General features: G+C 44.7%; 1 protein-coding gene across 7 annotated transcripts in view; it reads left to right on the forward strand.

Annotated features, from left to right (window-relative positions):
* Positions 1-19,314, forward strand: part of AKT3 (AKT serine/threonine kinase 3) — a 287,165-nt gene that overhangs the window by 36,265 nt on the left and 231,586 nt on the right. For all 7 annotated transcript variants that reach the window (XM_078383109.1, XM_072993019.2, XM_078383108.1 and 4 more), the window contains one exon: positions 6,205-6,351. Coding sequence is in view for 6 of the 7 variants with exons in the window: in XM_072993019.2 (XP_072849120.1) it covers positions 6,306-6,351 (46 nt within the window). In the remaining variant the exon portion in view is untranslated. The remainder of the gene's footprint in view (positions 1-6,204; positions 6,352-19,314) is intronic.

Below are 19,314 nucleotides of genomic sequence, written 5' to 3' on the forward strand. Positions count from 1 at the left end.
CAGCAGCTACCCCCACCACGACTGAGGAGCAAACTTTGCCAGGCCAGCCCAGGCAGCCTCCAGAGCTGAGGCGGCTGAAGTAGGACGAGGAGGAGGAGGAAGCACCACTGGGTGCTGAGGCGGCCGCTGGCTGGGCTGGTGGTGCTGAGAGAGAAAGAGAGTCAGAGAGCCGCTTCCCTGGAAGAGGAGGCAGCAGCAGCAGCTGCTGTTGGAGGCACTCTTTGAGGACAGGGTGGGAGCAAGCTCTGCTCTCAGGCATTGCTCGGCAGCAGCTCGGGCACTCAGGGAAAAGGGATGGCAGCGCACCTCGCTCGCCGGATCTCCCCCAAGACAGCACCTCTTGCACCTTCCATCCAGATCTGCTGCCGGCTGACAGGTGGGCTGGCTGGCAGGCTGCAGTCTGGGATGGAGGGTGCAAGAGGTGCTGTCTTGGGAGAGAGCTGGCGAGTGAGGCGAGGCTTTTTTTGACTCTTGACAGCAAAGGACGCATGGTCGCTTTGGGGGGGCAGGAAAGGCGAGGGCCACAAACTGTCATCTGGAGGGCCGGAAATGGCCCCCGGGCTGCATGTTTGAGACCCCTGCTTTACATGTTTCAAATGTTATTCTGTTATAGTTTACTATACAGTTATAGTATATTATATATAGTGGGTCCTGATGGCACTTTTAATTGTATTTTAATCATTTTATCTTTTATTGTATTTTAATTGTATTTTAATTGTTGTAAGCCGCCCAGAGACCTTTGGGTAGAGTGGGCGGCATATAAGTTAAATAAATAAATAAATAAATCAAATAAATCAAATAAATCAAATATTTTATTACACTATTTGGTTCAGAATATTTTTCCTGTGTTCCTCCTCTAAAAATTAGGTGCGTCTTAAGGTCAGGTGCGTTTTATGGAGCAAAAATATGGTAAATAAGCAGGGAGACAATATATAGCCTTGTCATACTCCTTTCCGAATTTTGAACCAATCATTTGTTACACATCCAGTTCTAACTGTTGCTTCCTGTTCCACATATAGATATTCTAAAGGTGCAACTACAGTGGTGCCTCGCTTAATGAGCACCCCATTTAATGACGAATCTGCATACCGATGCGGATTTTGCAATCACATTACGATGTTGACTATGGGGAAAAATCGCTTTGCGATTTTTCCCCATAGACCAATTTTCCCCTAATTGAGCGGCGGGAGCTTTGAAGCCCCGCCGCTCAGCTGGGGGAAAATGCCGGTGGTGGCCTCGGCAGGACCCTTCCGAAGCCACCACCGGCATTCCCCTTTGGAAGAGGCATTTTCCCCCAGCTCAGCGGGAGCCCCGCCGCTCAGCTGGGGGAAAATGTCGGCGGTGGGCGGCGGCCTCGGAAGGACCCCGAGTCCACCGCCGACATTTGCCTTCCGAGCTCACAAAGGGCCCCCCTCCGACATTGGAGAAAGCCCTTTGAGAGCTCAGAAGGCTCTCAGCGGTGGCGGGGGCAGGGTAGGGGGCTCCTGAAGGCTTCCAGGCCTTTGCCTGGAAGCCTTTGGGACCCCCACACACACCCTGCAGCCGCCGCCACCGCTTGAAGCCGCTCCACGCCGCCTACCCCAGCCGTGCTCGGACGCCTGGAAGTCCGAGAACGGCTGGGGTAGGCAGCGCAGGGCGGCTTCAAGCGGTGGCGGCTGTGGCTGCAGGGTGGGGGGGTGTCCCGAAGGCTTCCAGGCAAAGGCCTGGAAGCCTTCGGGACACCCCCCCACCCTGCTGCCGCTTGAGCCCGCTGCCCAGCTGGGGGGAAAGGCCGGCTGGCGCTTGGGAAGGAGAGTGGAGGAGGTCCCCGTACTCCTTCCCAAGAGCCCGCTGCCCAGCTGGTGGAAAATGTCGGCAGTGGGCGGCGGCCTCGGAAGGACCCCGAATCCACCGCCGACATTTGCCTTCGGAGCTCACAAAGGGCCCCCCTCCGACATTGGAGAAGGCCCTTTGAGAGCTCAGAAGGCTCTCAGCGGTGGTGGGGGCAGGGTAGGGGGCTCCTGAAGGCTTCCAGGCCTTTGCTTGGAAGCCTTTGGGACCCCCACACACACCCTGCAGCCGCCGCCGCCGCTTGAAGCCGCCCCGTGCCGCCTACCCCAGCCATGCTCGGACGCCTGGAAGTCCGAGAACGGCTGGGGTAGGCGGCGCGGGGCGGCTTCAAGCGGTGGCGGCGGTGGCTGCAGGGTAGGGGGCTCCCGAAGGCTTCCAGGCCTTTGCTTGGAAGCCTTTGGGACCCCCACACACACCCTGCAGCCGCCGCCGCCGCTTGAAGCCGCCCCGCGCCGCCTACCCCAGCCATGCTCAGACGCCTGGAAGTCCGAGAACGGCTGGGGTAGGCGGCGCGGGGCGGCTTCAAGCGGTGGCGGTGGTGGCTGCAGGGTGGGGGGGTGTCCCGAAGGCTTCCAGGCAAAGGCCTGGAAGCCTTCGGGACACCCCCCCACCCTGCTGCCGCTTGAGCCCGCCGCCCAGCTGGGGGGAAAGGCCGGTCAGCACTTGGGAAGGAGAGTGGAGGAGGTCCCCGCACTCCTTCCCAAGAGCCCGCCGCCCAGCTGATCAGTGGTTCCAAAATGGCTGCCTGTTTCGCGCCTCGCTTACCGAGGTGGCGAAAATGGCAGCCCTATGGAGGATCTTCGCTGAACGGTGAGTTTTTGCCCCCTAGGAATTAATTAAACAGGGTTTAATTTGTTCCTATGGGGTTTTTTGTTCCGTTCAGCGATGTTTCCGTATAGTGACGTTAATCCTGGAACGGATTAACGTCGCTATGCGGGGCACCACTGTATATAAAAAATTCCAACAAGAAAAAAGGGTGGAAGACAGCAAAAAAGACCAATGTCTCAGAGACAACCCAAAAACAAAAAAGGGGACACATGTAGGAAGTGGAAGGAAAGCCTGGCAACAAAGGTAAAGTACAAACAAGCAGCAAAGAATTGTTGGGATGGCATTAGGAAGGCAAAGGCTGAGAGCGAACTGTGGTTAGCAAGAGATGCTAAAAGCAAGAGAAAAAGCATTCTTCAGGTATGAGGGGGTGCTGATAAGTATTGAGCCTTTCTCAGAAAAAAAAATGAGCTAGGAAGTGGTAACTGCCACACTATTCTACATATTCCCCCAGGAAATCAATGCACTTGCGACATGTTTCCTGCAGCTTCCAAAATCCCTGCAAATAAAATTCTTCCGATTGCTGGTGTAACCACTCATTTGCAACATTACTTGCCTCCAGAACACTCCCAAATTGTCCCTTTATGTGTTTTTTGTGTTTGGGGAACAGATAATAGTCAGAAGGAGCCAGGTTGGGAGAATAGGGTGGATGGGGCATTACTTGAAAGCCTAAGGACATTAGTTTTGTCATTGTTTCACCTGCATTGTGTGACAAGGTGTTGTCATGCACCAGGATGACATCTTTGGAGAGCTTTCCTCAATGTTTTTCCTTGATTTTTCCTCCAAGAAGAAGGAAGCAGGGAATTACAGACTAGTGAGTCTGACATCAATTCCAGGGAAAATTCAGGAGCAGATTATAAAGTAGTCATTCTGCAAGCACCTTGAAAACAGTGCAGTAATAACTAAAAGCAAACATGGATTTGTGAAGAACAAATCTTGCCAGATTGATCTATTTTTTTTAAATTATATAACCTCCCTGGTAGATGGTGAGAATTCTGTAGATATAATATATCTTGACTTCAGCAAAGCCTTTGACAAAGTGCCCCATGATATTCTCATTAGCAAGCCAGGTGTGGGCTGGATAGAACAACTGCTGTGAATACATAGTTAGTTACAAAATTATATTCAGAGTGCTTATCAATGTCTCCTCAAATTGGAGGAGGTAACAAATTGGGGTACCCCAAGACTCAGTCCTGGGCCTGATATTCTTTGACATTTTTATTAATGTCTTGGATGAGAAAGGTGTAGGGAATACTTGGCCAGATCTCACCTGTACTATGGGTTCAGTTCTAGGTATGACAGTTTAAGGACAATATGACAAGAAATGTATCTGGAGAAGGGTGACCAGGATGGTTGAAATAAGAAAATTGCCTGTAGGAGTGGGATTTGTTTAGCCTGGAAGAGAGAAGACTGAGATATGATAAATGTTTAAATATTTGAAGAGCTGTTACATGAAATATGTGGCTTATTTTTGTTTGCCCCAGAAGATACAGTGGTGCCTCGCACAGCGAGGTTAATCCGTTCCGGATTAACCCTCGCTGTGTGAAAGCATCGTTGAACGGGGCAAGAAAACCAATTGGAACGCATTAAACAGTGTTTAATGCGTTCCAGTTTGGCTGAATACTCACCGTTCAACGATGCTTCCGGGCGGCTGGCAGCCATTTTCGCGCCCTCCCCTCGCTGAACGAGGGCACAAAAATGGCTGCGATCAACTGTCCGGCGGGTCCAAAATGGCCGAAATGGCCGGCCGCAGCGTTTTCGCGCTCTTGGTAAGCGAGGGGAGGGCGTGAAAACGCTGCACCATTTCAGCTGTTCCGGCAGCGTTTTCGCGCCCTCCCCTCACTTACCAAGGGTGCAAGAATGCTGCGCGCGGCCATTTTGGGGTCGCGCGGTGGCCATTTTGGACCCGCTGACCAGCTGATCGGCGGGTCGCAAAGCGATGGTCGGTAAGCGACCCGCTTACCGACCTTTGCTCTGTGAATTGTGCCCTATCTAGATGCCGTTTTGCGATCGCTTTTGCGATTGCAAAAACGGCACCGTTGCGCGGATTCGTCGCTCTACGGAGCGACTGTTCTGCGAGGCACCACTGTACTATAAGGCCCCAGAGGATAATATAGTGGGAACATTGTTGGTCTCTGCTTTATTTTAGCATTATAGAAGTCTGTATCCTTGATCTAAGAATTGTATCAAGCAGACAGGATAGGTTTGATTTAAATCAATTTGATTTAAATCACAATTTAACTCTCTAGTCAATAAGCATTTATTTTAAAAAAAATCCAATTTAAATAAAACAAGTAAAAATCAATTTTTATATAAACTTTTTAAAATTAAATACTTACTAATGGATGATAAAATCATGATTGAAATTGACTTGATTTAAATCAATCATGCAAGCAGTTTATTTCATGTTTGATATAGATAAGACAATTTCATTCCAACATACCACTCCAGTGACCCATCAGATCACTTGTTTTTGGTTGAAGAGGAAAAGCATACCTAGATTTGTGCGAAGAGTAAGATTTTAATGTTCCGTTTGTCTTGTATGCTTAGTTTGAAGGAGCAGTATTGCTTCTCTGATATTGATGTATTTTCCTCATGATCAAAATAACAAAATAGCATTCTGCACTGTATTACGCACATGATCGGAGTTCCAAGGGCTGATCTGTGAGCCAGAATTACATTTGTTTCCAAATATAAAAACCAGTCAATCAAGTTACATATGAGTAAGCAAATTTGCATAGATCGGTTTCTGAATAAGAAATAGTTTTGAAGGAAAAGGTGGAGGTACCATCTTAGAAGTAGTGTTGACAAACTATTTAAGAAAAAGAAGCATTAAAAAAGAAGTAGTATTTAAGAAAAAAAAATCCATTTTTCTTAAATAGCCATTTGGAGATCCATAAGAGTGTCCTGGGACTTTTCTTTAAAGGTCCTTTTACAGAGAAAGGAGGGGAGAAATATTGTAAATAATTCAATATAGAAAGAGTTATCATCCACAGGTTTTATAGTTAAGAGTATTAAAGTTGGTAATTTTCTCTTTCTTAAAAAGGTGTTGCCCAATTAATTGGAGGTATTCTTTAAAAAATTCAAACTATTTTAAAATTATTAATCTCATTGATTAATCAATGTCGTTTTCTTGCAGTTGTCAGAGTCTGTATTTGCACAAGGCACAAATTTTCTAGATGAACAAAGACTAGCAATATAATCATGCTTTATTATGTAGCAATTTCCTTAATATTTGTAAAATAATTTCCGTGGAGAGCATAGTTTCTTTTTGAAATTGGGGACAAATTTAAAGCGTTATTAATTTGGTTTCTAAGTTAACTTTTGGGTAGCATCTGTTCTGGTTAATTTTGTTTCAAACACTTTTTTAAAGCTGTTAATTGTTATATGTGCTTATAAGGTAATCATATTCTTGGTGTGAATTTTGTAAATCACCTACTGAGGAAAGATGACCTAACCTTCCCCCCAACCCAGGTTTTTGGGAACTGGCTGTTGGGTGTAAAGCATATCAAGGGTTAATGTTTGTTTTTGTTTTTTTTGTATTTCTAGGTTGATTTAAGATACTGAAAAGTCAAGGAGACGTGAAATTCTAAAAGTGATAAAGCAAAATATTATTTTTTTCTGAACTGAAGGCTCAGTGTGGAGCCATCATGAGCGATGTTACAATTGTGAAAGAAGGATGGGTTCAGAAAAGGGGTAAGTTTTAAATGAAATATATTGTGCAATAAGAAATAGGACCCTAATTATTACCACAATTTTATTTTTTATCATACATTATAAATCTGTGTTTAAATTATCAATAATAGCTCTCAGTTAATATTATTACTTTAATCTTGAACACATTTTAAAATGTAATGTTTGGCACTATGTATCTCAATAAGTACACAAAGTTCTAGAAGTGTATTCCTTGCTATCCTCAGTTATTTATTTATTTTTATTGCTGGAACTAATCCGGTATTTAGAATGTCTAGTAAATGTGGAACCTACATTGCAGCCAAAGTGGGAGTATAATTGTTCTTATTTCTTTAAAACAAAAAAAGATTTTTTTAAAAAAAAACTCAACCAATTCTTTTTTATTCATTATTTGATTAAAAATATTTAAACCATTCCTTATTTGTGGCGTTTGTAGGTCCCACACGTTTATTTGCCAGTTATTGTGGGCTACCGTGGTGTAATGGATTATTGTCTTATTGTATTGTTGTTGAATATGCAACCAAAAGATTGGGAAGATTTGCCTTGAATCCTGATCCTATAGTACATTAATAATTGTAATCTAGAATCCAGCTCCCATAATAGGCTTTCATGGGTTTTTTAAAATTATTAATAATATTGTGGAGAAAGAGCAAAATCTTCAAGTTATATCCAATGGAATTTTTAGAACTGTTTGTTTAACAACTTTCCTTCATTCAGTGTGTTTGCTCTAATTAGGATTAACAATTTGATTTAGCTCCTAGTTAGAGGCAGTTTGTGGATGGACACAAGGGGAATGCCTCACTCCAAAACTGCCTTAGTCATGAGCCATTTATGCTCCTAAGTCTCTTCTGGTTTTGATTGTCATTTAAATATTTTGTAGTATTAGAAGTGACATTCAGGGAAAATGATGGGGAAATTTTGATAATTCTAGGCAAATATCTTTAGGTTTTCACATTGATTTTATATACATATAAAGTGTCTACGTGGAAATAAGTGGAAAGTAGTTTGGAATTTGTTTGAGCAAGTTACTGCTTCACAATATTTGGGAGCTGTGTTCATGTTTAATTGGTCATTTCTTGATAATTAAGTCAGGCTGTGTATAAATTATGCAGATGCATTAATATGTTTTTCAAGAACTCATGGAAGGATTCAGATAATATTTGCCATCTAATTATCATTGACTTAGGTTGGTTTTATTCTGTTTGTTGGCGAATGGAAAAGGTGAATTTAGGCAGCAGTGAAAACTGAAGTACATTTTGCAGCTGTTTAACATATATTAAAACTTTTCTCATGGAACATAATTTATATACTAATTAATTCAGGAGGATGCAGGTTCCTCTTCATCATGGTAGTCACTTCAGCATAGCAAGAAGAAAAAATGCTGTGTGGTTCCTTTACACAGTCTGAAACCAATAATATTAAACCACTAAAATCTTGCAAACAGGCAAACTTGAGTTCTCATGAACTCTTCACTAGCAATGGTATTACAGAATGTATGCATGTGTAGAATAAACAGGAAATTCCCCAAAATCATCATGGCCAGATGTTATGACCAGGCTGTTTTGTGTGAAGTAAGTTACAAAATAGAGTCTGCAAGCATTTAAAATCAGATTGAAGTACAGTGGTGACCCGCAAGACAATGTTACTTCGTTCAGCGAAAATCGCTGTTTAGCGAAAACATTGTCTTGCGAAATGTGGTTCCCCATTGGAATGCATTGAAATCCGTTTAATGCATTCCAATGGGGAAAACTCATTGTTTTGCGAAAATCGCCCATAGAGAAACCGTTTTGCGAAGCGCAGATCAGCTGTAAAAATCGCTGTCTTGCGAAAAACGGTGCTGAAAACACCTGTTTTGCGAATCGCGGACTCAGCTGTCAAAATCGTCATCTTGTGAAAACCAGTCCTGAAAAAAAAACCATCTTGCGAAGCACGGTTTGAAACATCGTCCAGCGAAAATCGCCCATAGGAAACACTGTTTTGCGAAGCGCTATAGCGATTGTAAAAACTCATTGTCTAATTAACAGTTTTGCGAGGTAATCGTCTAGCAGGGCACCACTGTAGTAGTTTTAGGTTTCCCCTTAGACAATGTACATAGATTTCATTGCTTTCCCAATCTTGGTAGACAAAGGACTACCAGTCACTCAAAAACCTGCATTGCCTTATATTGCTTTCTATCAAAGTACATGGCAGAAATGTAGCAAAACCCAAATCGGAAAACTCTGAGATAAAATTAGTTTAGCCACTAGGCAAAACACAGTCAGTTACAGCCACATTAAGAGTATTGCCCAGTAACTGGAGAAAGATACAGTTCTCAGTTAGTGCATCCTTCTTGGACAATGGTTAATGTCCTTGCTTGGTTTTGGTATTGTCCTATTCAGGATATCTTTTATAGTTCAGTAAAAAGGGGGAAAGCCTTGTGTTCATCGTAGACAAACAGAGATGGTCGGTATCTTTCTTAGATCATTAAATCTTTTAAACAAGCAAACTTTCAAATCTTGCGGGACTCCAGACAAATTAGAAGAAAAAACTGGGTAATTTCAAAGATTGGAAATTAAATTAAAAAACTCACCATCGGTTAGTGTTGTGAATTTTTTGCTTCTATATTAAGTGTTCCCCCCCCGAAAAACTGTCAAAAGATTCAGACTTACCTGACAGGAAAAGAGTACGCTCCATTGTTTATGTGATCAGTATGTTGGGGAAAGTAAAGGGAAAAGAAAAGAAACTAAGATATTGTAACACTTCAAAGGCTAACAATTGTATTCCAGTATGGGCTTTCATGAATCAAAAGTCCACTTGCTCAAACACTGGTGTACCAATACATGACTAATATATTCATAGATATCCCCATGACCTGGTGCAGATATACTGTAGGTTATAGTCAAAGTGGTTTCTTAACTCAGCAATGGGACTGTCAAGCTGTGAATTACTTCAATTAGCAGGTCCTGGCCAGGACAATAGGTGTTGGCCAGGAAGAGTTAACTTTAGAGGCTGTCAAAGGAGGCAACTATTTTATGTGTGTAGTATGCTAAGAAGGCTTGATATTTGCCGAAGCTCTTAGAGATGTGCTGGAGCTTGTTAAAGTAGCTAATTTATGCTGCCTCTTTTCTAGAGTCTTTATAATTCAATTTTTTCTTAAATAGTCATTCTGAGACCCATAACACAGTGTCGTGGGACCTTGGCGTGTTCTAAAACTGGCTTCTCTATGTGGCCCTTCCTGATGTCAGATTTATGTCAGTTCATTCCTTTGTGCAAAGATTGTCCTGTTTGTCCTATGTAGAAAGCACAAAGACAGTTCTAAATCACATTAGAGTGGAAACATGTAAATCAACCCCTGTTGTTGTGGCTGACATTGATAGGGGTATTTATGGTGCTGCCATTGTAGATATGGAGCACCGTTGGCTTCTAGGTTTACGACAGGGTCTTGATTCCTGCCCCTGTCCCCATGTTGTGTTATCTGTTGTGTATCAGTGCTTGTTTAAGTTTCGGAAGTCATCTATAGGGAACTATGTGCTGGTCTTCAGAAATCCTGGGAGAGGAAAATATTATGAGGTGCAGTGATATGCTGTGTCTCAGTTTGCCTTAGTTGGGAGCTGTAGGTGATTACCACTGATGTTCTGTCATTCTCCCTGTTGGCCTGTCTTGCAGCAGATTGTTATCCATCAGTTTACTTTTTCGTCATGTTGTGTGACTGTTGTAGTTTAAAAAATGCCTGTTTGGGCAATAGTGATCAACCTTTCTGATCTCTCCTCCAATGTTTATGTAGGATTGATCTGAGTTTGAAGCTTCTTTGTGAGTTATTTTGTGCTAATTTCTTACCAAAAAGGGTTTGTTAAAGTATATACTGTACTTCAATTATTATATAGTTATTGTAGTTATTTTGATTGTTGTTAATGTCTTATGGAATGATAACTGTTTACTGTATGTTTTTATCATTGTAGTTACTATATATACTCGACTATAAACCTAGTTTTTCAGCACTTTTTTTGCTGAAAAAGCACCCCCTTGGCTTATACTCGAGTCAGTGTCAAAATTACATGTTCTCCCCTGCAGTGCAGGTGTTCTCCAGACTCCCCCGCTCATCTACTGGTGCCTGCAGCCTCTGTGGGTGGTCCAATGACCCAAGTTAAGGACACTACATTTCCGCTTTCAGGACACTCCCATCGTCCTCCTTCTACATATTCTATGTATCCACCTTCCTCCTCCCACCTTCCTCCTCCATCCTCCATCTTCCTCCCTCTTGTTGTGCAGAAATAGAGCAGTAGATAAACGCAGCATCCATTATGAGTCCTCCCTCTGCAGGCAGTGAAATGTGTCTGGCAACTCAGAATGGCAGTATTTTCAAAAACATTTAACCTACTGATGCCTCAATGTAATTTTATTGGTATCTATTTTTATTTTTTTGAAATTTACCAGTTTTATTGTAGGCATCCTTCAGTCTCGAGAGACTATGGTATCGTGCTCTGTATGGAGGTCTTGGAACAGTGTCTTGTGTGGCTGAGAAGGCCAATTCGAGAGTGACAATCCCTTCCACACTGGAGACAAATCCAATCTGTCCCCTGTCCAGCTCCCTGGTTTTGCTTGTTTCGGGACTGCCTCTTTGCCTCGGTCTGCTGTACAAGTGTCTCTTCAAATTGGGAGAGGCCATGATGCACCGCCTGCCTCCAGGCTGAGCGCTCAGACGTCAAGGTTTCCCATCTGTTGAGGTCCATTCCTAAGGCCTTCAGATCCCGCTTGCAGATGTCCTTGTAACGCAGCTGTGGTCTCCCTCGGAGGCGGCTTCCCTTCACTAATTCTCCATACAGGAGATCTTTTGGAATCCGACCATCAGCCATTCTCACGATGTGCCCAAGCCAACGTAGACGGCGCTGTTTCAATATTGTATACATGCTGAAAATTCCAGCTCGTTCTAGGACTACTCTATTTGGAACTTTGTCCTGCCAGGTGATCCCAAAAATGTGTCGGAGACAACGCATATGGAAGGTGTTCAGCTTCCTCTCCTGCCGTGCACAAAGGGTCCAGGACTCGCTGCAGTATAGGAGTGTGCTCAGGACACAGGCTCTATAGACCTGTATTTTGGTTTACCAGTAGCTGCTGCATTTTCCACCCTCGGCTTATACTCTAGTCAATAGGTTTTCCCAGTTTTTTTGTGGTAAAATTGGGTGCCTCGGCTTATATTCGGGTTGGCTTATACTCAAGTATATACAATGTTATGGTTGTATTTTAACTGTTTTTGACTATTGCAGGGGTCTCAAACATGTGGCCCGGCCCCTCGTCTTGCCTGCCCCCCAAAGCGCCCACATGTCCTCTGCTGTCAAGAGTAAAAAAAGCCTTGCCTCACTCGCCGGCTCTCTCCCAAGATAGCGCCTCTTGCACCCTCCATCCAGAGCTGCAGCTTGCCAGCCAGCTCACCTGTCTGCCAGCTGGCAAGCTGCAGTTCCAGATGGAGGATGCAAGAGGCACTGTCTTGGGAGAGAGCCGGCGAGCAAGGCATACTGCCGGCCCTTTTACCTGAGTGGCCGAGCTGCCGCCGAGTGATGCCTGAGAGCGGAACTTGCTCCCACCTTGTCCTTGAAGAGCGCCTCCAAGTCACCAACAGCAGCTGCCGCCACCGCGGCCTCTTCCAGGGAAGCAGCTCTCTGGCTCTTTCTCTCGGCACCCCCAGCACCAGCCTGGCCAGCGGCCGCCTCAGCACCCAGCGGTGCTTCCTCCTCCTCCTCCTCCCTTTGTCCTACTTCAGCCGCCTTAGCTCTGGAGGCTGCCTGGGCTGGCCTTGCAAAGTTTGCTTCTCTGTCATGGTGTGTGTAGCTGCTGCTGCTGAGTGCGCCTTTTTTGAGGGGGGCCCTCAGAGGAAGGTTGCCAGACCTCTGTGTGTATGTGTGCTTGTGTGCATGCGTGTGCACGTGTGCACCTGTGGTGGCCCTGCCCCGTTCTGTTTAATTTTGCAGGTCCTGGTGGGGGCTTTTCTCCTTTGGCAAGGCAAATTCTGTGAGGGTTTAAATTTTTTTTTATGTCATGCCCTCCCCCCCTCCTGGCTAGACGGTCGCCAGCACTCCCTCCCTTCTCCACTTCTTTGTCCTCCTACTGCTGGTACTAGTGAAGAAGGAGCCGGAGGAGGTCGTGGCCAGCAACGAGGGCTCGCAGGCCCCTCCTCCTCCTCCTCCTCGGAGCCCCAGGTGGGCTAAGGAAACTCCTGGGTGGCTTCCTCGGGCTCTTGCTCTGCTTGGCAGAAAATCTGATGCGGCCCAGCCTCACCCAGCCTCTGCCTCCAGCGGCCCCCAGGTAAATTGAGTTTGAGACCCCTGGACTATTGGAATATGCTTTGGTATAGAGCGCAATCAAAATAAATATTCACCGTTTTATATTTAATATAAAATTATTTATATTTAATATTCAAATTATTTATCGTTTGTAGATTTATGCATGGTAACTTACTTTACTGGCAGAGAAGATCACCTAGAGATGGAAGTGAGGGGAGTGAAGACTGCGAAGTTAGTATTATAGCAGGTTTTATAATTCAGGCTCGTACTATTGTCCTTGATGGGTCAGTGTCTGGGCACAAAACTTTGTTTTATTTATCTTCCTCTTTTAAAGGATCAATTTTCTGTGTGGAGAAAGAAGCAGAATTTTGTTTCTTTTTACTATAAACCTGCTAAGCAGTGCTGATGTTTGGTTTTTACTGCACTTCAGAGCAGACAGGGGCACCTGTATTTGTTTCCCTGGTGAAACAATATGAACTGTGGAGGTGGGACAGAAAGTTTCCCTGCTCTGCTGATGAGTGGTTGGTTGTGCAGGGAGGCGGGAAGGGCTTTCCAGGCTCCTGCCAGGATTGGGATGAGAATGTTGATGATGGAGCTGAGCACCGCACGGAGCCTGGGAAGAGGCCCAGCCAGTTCTGGGGCTGGGATTGGTGCCGTGGTTTATATTTGTTTCTCCAGGGAAATGAATACGAAGTGCCCATGTCTAAGCTAGAGCTGTGCTACATAAATACAAAGTGCTCACTAGTCAGGATACTCACCAGTTGCATGGCAAGCAGGCATTCAGTGGCTGAAAAAAAATAGTAAGTCACAACTATGGTAGGCCATTGAATCATTGGGAATTTGATCAATCAACTCCGTAAGTTCAATTGATTCAGTAAGCCTACTCTAGTTGCACCTTAGTAGAGTAAGCACATTCAATCACTGGATCTTGAGAGGAACTGACACACCAAATCCCCATTGATTCAGTGGGACTATTCTAGTTGTGACCAGCTACTGGAGTCCAATCAATAGGTGCCAGGTTAACTGGCGCACAAAGAAGACAACAGCAGCAGTGGGTATTCTCTTGTACTTAAAGTGAATAGAAGCAAGAACTTTAATGCAGGCAGACCTCATGTCCAAATACAGAGGGATACTTTTAATAGCAAAAAATCATTGCTGGATTGTCATCACTGTGATAAGTCTTAGTTTCCATAGGCGTTATCTGAATGTCCTCTGTAGGACTGCTGATCTACAGACTCCCTATGAGAGACTTATAGACTTTATGTCCTTCACACATCTGCCAAGGAATTAATGGTCTTAGAAGATATTGTACCTTGTTCTAATTAATTAGTTCTGCATTCCTGGATACCTTTTCTCCTTTTCTCCTTTAAAAAGGTTTATTTAAAAAGCAAGCAATTGAGTAAATAAGAGCCAAAAATGTAAAATATACTTGGAATAGTATAAGACTTAGGTTTATATTGAAGGATATAAAAAAAGCACAGAGTGCTGTCCTCTGAAGATGCCAACCACAGAGACTGACGAAACGTTAGGAAGAACAACCTTCAGAACCTGGCCAAAGAGCCCGGAAAACCCACAATGATATAAAAAAACTAATTCCTTTTAGTAAAAAGTTATTTTTTTAGCAAAAAGATCAATTAGATAAAACTCCAATACAGGCACATAAAAATCTCTATTGAAATACATTTTGTTATTAAAACCAACTTTAGCAAAGCATGCACATCATAAACAATTCACATTGCGTTATATATTTCTCACCCAATTTCCCAGCAGAGATTCCCAGCAAAAACAGGTGCTTGTGCTTCTTGGAAGATGTTCCATAAACATGATAGAAATCTCTGTTAATATATTTTTGATGTTTTGGGTTAGTCAAAACATTGCAATGTATACTTTTTTCTCAGAAACAAACAGTCTCCTTGGATAGCTGACTTTTAGGGTAATAGCCAGTTGAGTTAGCTGAGCTGTATAGTTGTCCCCACTTGGAGTAAATTTCATAGCACCATATTTGGGCAGTACAGTACATTTTGAATGTCAATTTCCTGGTTTTTACATTTTTTATATTCCCCTTTTAAACACTTTGAATTTTTCCTGCCATATATATTTTCTAAAACCAATAATTGACAGGACTGCTATCTGCGATTTAGTGGCAGTTTTTAAATATTAGAGGCCTTTCACCATCCTGAGGCTCCATAAGCCTTCTCCAGGGCAAAGAGAGCCCTAGAGAATTATGGAACCTAAAAGGAGGGGAACAGGAAGCTTTTAGTTACTTTAAATTAAATGCTTCTGGCACCCGATCCAGATTACAGTATGCAACATTAAGTCAACAGATTATTGTCTACTAATGATTTGTGTCCTGATGATTTCAGGAGGCTGAATGCATGCCTCACTTCCTTTACATCCCCTGAAAGTATTTGTTTTTATATTAAAAAAGGAAAATGGGATATGAATGTTCCCAAAATATGAACTTTATCACAAATATACAACAACAAATGGTATTTGTTGCAGCATAGTTTCTAGAGAAACACAAATAAATAATGATTTTACAAATACAGTTTGAATCAGAAGTGCTTCTGTGATACAGAAGAGAAAAACTGATGTCAAAACATAGGTAGAACCTTCTAATCAATTGAAGTAAAGTTACAAAGTTAGGTAAGTTTGTAGTTAGTTATAGGCAAGGATCTTGTCTGATATTTATATGCACACAGAACTCCAAGAGCCACTGCAATGATCTCACACATTGCCAGTCATTTGTGATCAGTCACATAAATTACACAGATCAACAGGGCGACTTCCATAGTTGGAGTTCCCATGCACAAATATTAAACATGACACTTGCCAAAAAATTTAAAAACATATGTTTTGTATAACTTACAAATATTATTGTGAGGGTCCGCTATTCTTCACCTCCCCCGTCCCAAATAAAGCCGTAGACACATTTGAACTGAACCATTTGTCTTCTTTATTTAACTGGGGTAACGGGATGGAAACGTCAATCAACTTGGGGACAAACTTCTCCTGCTGAAGTAACGGTTCATACAGGGGTACCCAATCTTCGTCGAACGGGTTGCTTGACTTCGACGCCCATGGACCTGCCTGAACCCGTGAGGGTTCTTCGGGATCGAAGTCTTCTCTCTCGGTTGTTAGTAGAGGGGTCGTCTCTTCGAACCCTGTGTATCCCCCAGGGTATGGAGGTCTCTGCCCCGGGTTGTTCCCAAGGTCCTGGCGATAACCCAGTCTCTTCAGCTCCTCCAAATGCCATCTGGTCTTCTCCTCCTTTTCTCTCTCTACCCTTTTCTTCTCCTCCACTAATTTCCTACGCCACTCTCGGGTCTCTCTTTCTCCCCAATAAGAGGGTCGGACTCTAGCCTCATTCCTCCTCCTCTCCTCTGCCTCCTGTTTCGTCAGGCATACTTGTTCCCATTTACCCGACCAGGGGTCTTGGATAGATACCCACTCCCATCCACTCTCTTCCCCTGACGGCCGGTAACTGACTTCCCCTGCTGCTCCCTCCTCGGGGTCCTTCGTCCCCCTCCCTGCGCAGACCCGAGGAGTCTGGGTAGATATGCTTAACCCCTTCACTCCCTTCTCTAAGTCTACTGTATCCACGGACTGGTGTAACATCCGGGGTGGGAATGGCTTGGGAGCTGTCTGCGTGCCCACGGAGGCTTTGGGGCGAGACGGCACTCCTAGCATCACCTCTCTACCCGGTTCACGGGTGTCACACATCCCCCCCTCCGAGAGTGCCGCTCGCTCTTCCGCGCTTCGCGCCCACGGACCCTGCCGAGAAAAATAATCGACATTAGTATGCTCTTTGCCTTTTCTGTACTTCACTCGGAAAGAGAATGGCTGCAATGCTAGGTACCATCTGGTTAGACGTGGATTGGTTTCTTTCATTCTCTCTAACCACTGTAGCGGGGCATGGTCTGTGACCAGGTCAAAGGGCGCTCCTAATAAATAGTATTTAAGGCTATGAGTAGCCCACTTAATGGCTAGAGCTTCTCTCTCAATGACAGCGTATTTTTGTTCCCGGGGTGACAACTTCCGGCTTAAATACAACACCGGGTATTCTACCCCTTCTTTAACTTGAGAGAGAACAGCTCCTATGCCTCGGTCGGAAGCATCTGTGAAGAGGGTGAAGGGTATATCAAAATCCGGGGCAAACCTAACTGGTAACTCGCATATGATCTCTTTCAGGGTAAGGAACGCTTTTTCTTGGGAAGGACCCCACACTACTTTCACCGGGGCCCTTTTTCTCGTCAAATCTGTGAGTGGGGCGGCTATCGAGGCAAAGTTAGGCACGAACTGCCTGTAATATCCTACTAGGCCTAAAAACTGCTGGACCTCCTTCTTTGTCCTGGGCCTGTACCACCTAGAAATTTTTGTTACCTTCTCTTCTTGGGGTTGTATTTCTCCTTGTCCTACTTTGTAACCTAGGTACTCTACTTTGGGTAACCCTATCTTACACTTTTTGGGGTTAACGGTTAATCCTGCTTCCTGTAACCTCTCCAACACTCTTCTCAAATGGGTTAGATGTTCTTCCCACGAGTTACTAAAAATAATAATGTCGTCGATATAGGCAGCGGCACAATCTTGTAGGGGTTCTAAAACCCGGTCCATTAAGCGTTGAAAGGTGGCCGCTGCGCCATGGAGCCCAAACGGCATCTTTTTAAATTGGAATAACCCTTTAGGGGTGCAGAAAGCCGTTTTCTCCTTATCTTGGGGGCGTAACGGAATTTGCCAGTAACCTTTCGTTAGGTCGATTGAGCTCAGGTATCTGGCCCCCCCTAACTTATCCAATAAGTCTCCCACCTTGGGCATTGGGTAAGCATCGAACCTAGATATGGCATTAACCTTACGAAAATCGATACAAAACCTCAAGGACCCGTCAGGTTTGGGTACCATCACGGGGAAGCTCCTCCAAGGCCCATTGGAGGGCTCAATCACCCCCAACTTTAGCATTTCTTCCACTTCTTCATTGATGACTCCCGTTACATGTCTGGGCCAGGATCTTCCGCTAACCCTTACTACCTCCCCCGGGAGGGTCTCAATATGATGCTCTACCAAATGTGTACAACCCGGCGTGGTGGAGAAGACCCGGGGAAAATCTTCCTTTAAGTGTAACGCTTGTTGTTTTTGTTCCCCCGACAACAGGTCTCCTATAACCACGTCACCTCCTGAGGTGAGCTCTTCTCTATCAGGTCCTAATTCGTCGTCTACCTCAGACCCGAACAATGCCTCACGGTCTACCCATTCTTTCAATAGGTTTACATGGAACACTTGTGTCTTCTTCCTTCGGTCTGGGGTTTCCACTTCATAGTCTACCTCATTTAACTTTCTTAACACTGTGTACGGTCCGTGCCACTTAGCTAAAAATTTGGAGGTGTCCGTAGGCAACAATACCAACACCTTTTGTTGGGGTTCAAAACTCCGAGGCCTTACTCTCTTGTGGTAAGAGGCCTTTTGTCTAGCCTGGGCTTGGCCTAAATTCTCTTTGGCCATCTCCCAGGCCACCTGCAGCTGGTTTCTCATTTCTGCTATCTGCTGCAGCACCCCCTTTGAATGATCTTCTCCTTCTTCCCATCTTTCCCTTATTAGATCAAGAATGCCCCGGGGTCTCCGTCCGTATAACAACTCAAAAGGAGAAAACCCCGTGGAAGCCTGAGGGGCTTCCCGAATAGCAAACATCAAGGGAGCTAAAAAAGTGTGCCACAATTTGGGTTTCTCCAAGGACAATTTCCTAAGCATCCCTTTAAGGGTCCGGTTAAACCTTTCTACCAGGCCATTAGCCTGAGGATGATAGACAGATGTTTTTAAAGGCTTGACCCCTAGTAATTGCCACATCTGTTTAAAGGTTAGGCTCATAAAATTGGAGCCTTGGTCTGTTAGCACCTCCTTTGGGAAACCGACTCTGGAGAATAGTTCTAACAACTCTTTTGCCAACACTTTAGCCGTTGTAGACCTTAGGGGCACCGCCTCGGGGTATCGGGTCGCATAATCAATCACTACCAATATATATTGGTGTCCCCCCGTCGACTTATTGAGGGGTCCCACAATATCTAAGGCGATTCTGTCAAAGGGCCGGTCTACCAGGGGCATAGGGACTAATTCTGCCCCAGGTCCTGCCTTGGGTTGTGTCATTTGGCAATTGTTACAGGACCGGCAAAACTCCTCCACATCGTGAGCCATCCCCGGCCAAAAGAAGCGTTGTTTCACTCTGTCCAATGTCTTTTGGGTAGCCAAATGCCCTGCCACTGGTAAATCGTGAGCCCAATGCATCACCCAGAATCTTAAGCCCTCTGGGATTACCAGTTGAGACTCATCATCGCTGGACGCCTTGTTAATGTGATATAGCAAGCCTCCCCTCATTTCAAATCCTTTTTCCCCCTCTGGGGTGGTCCCCTCCTCCAGGGCTCGTTGCATGCAGTTGGAAAGTCCTGCATCATCTTGTTGAAGGTTTCTTATCTGTTCTCTAGACAAATTCATGACTTCTAACTCTCTGGCCTCATTTTCTTCTTGTGCCCAGCCAAGTTCCCCAGGCTTTGAAATCAAAGTACTCAGTCCCGGCCAGTCTCTCCCTAACAGCATTTCACGGGTCATCCCGGGGACTATCCCCACTTCCATGTTTCTTTTCAAACCGTCCACCTCCACCTCAGCCTTCGTGGTAGCGTATTCTTTGGTATCCCCGTGAATGCATCGAATGACGGTAATCTCT

Source organism: Pogona vitticeps, chromosome 1 (assembly GCF_051106095.1).
Source record: "Pogona vitticeps strain Pit_001003342236 chromosome 1, PviZW2.1, whole genome shotgun sequence".
In the NCBI taxonomy this organism is placed as follows: domain Eukaryota; kingdom Metazoa; phylum Chordata; class Lepidosauria; order Squamata; family Agamidae; genus Pogona; species Pogona vitticeps.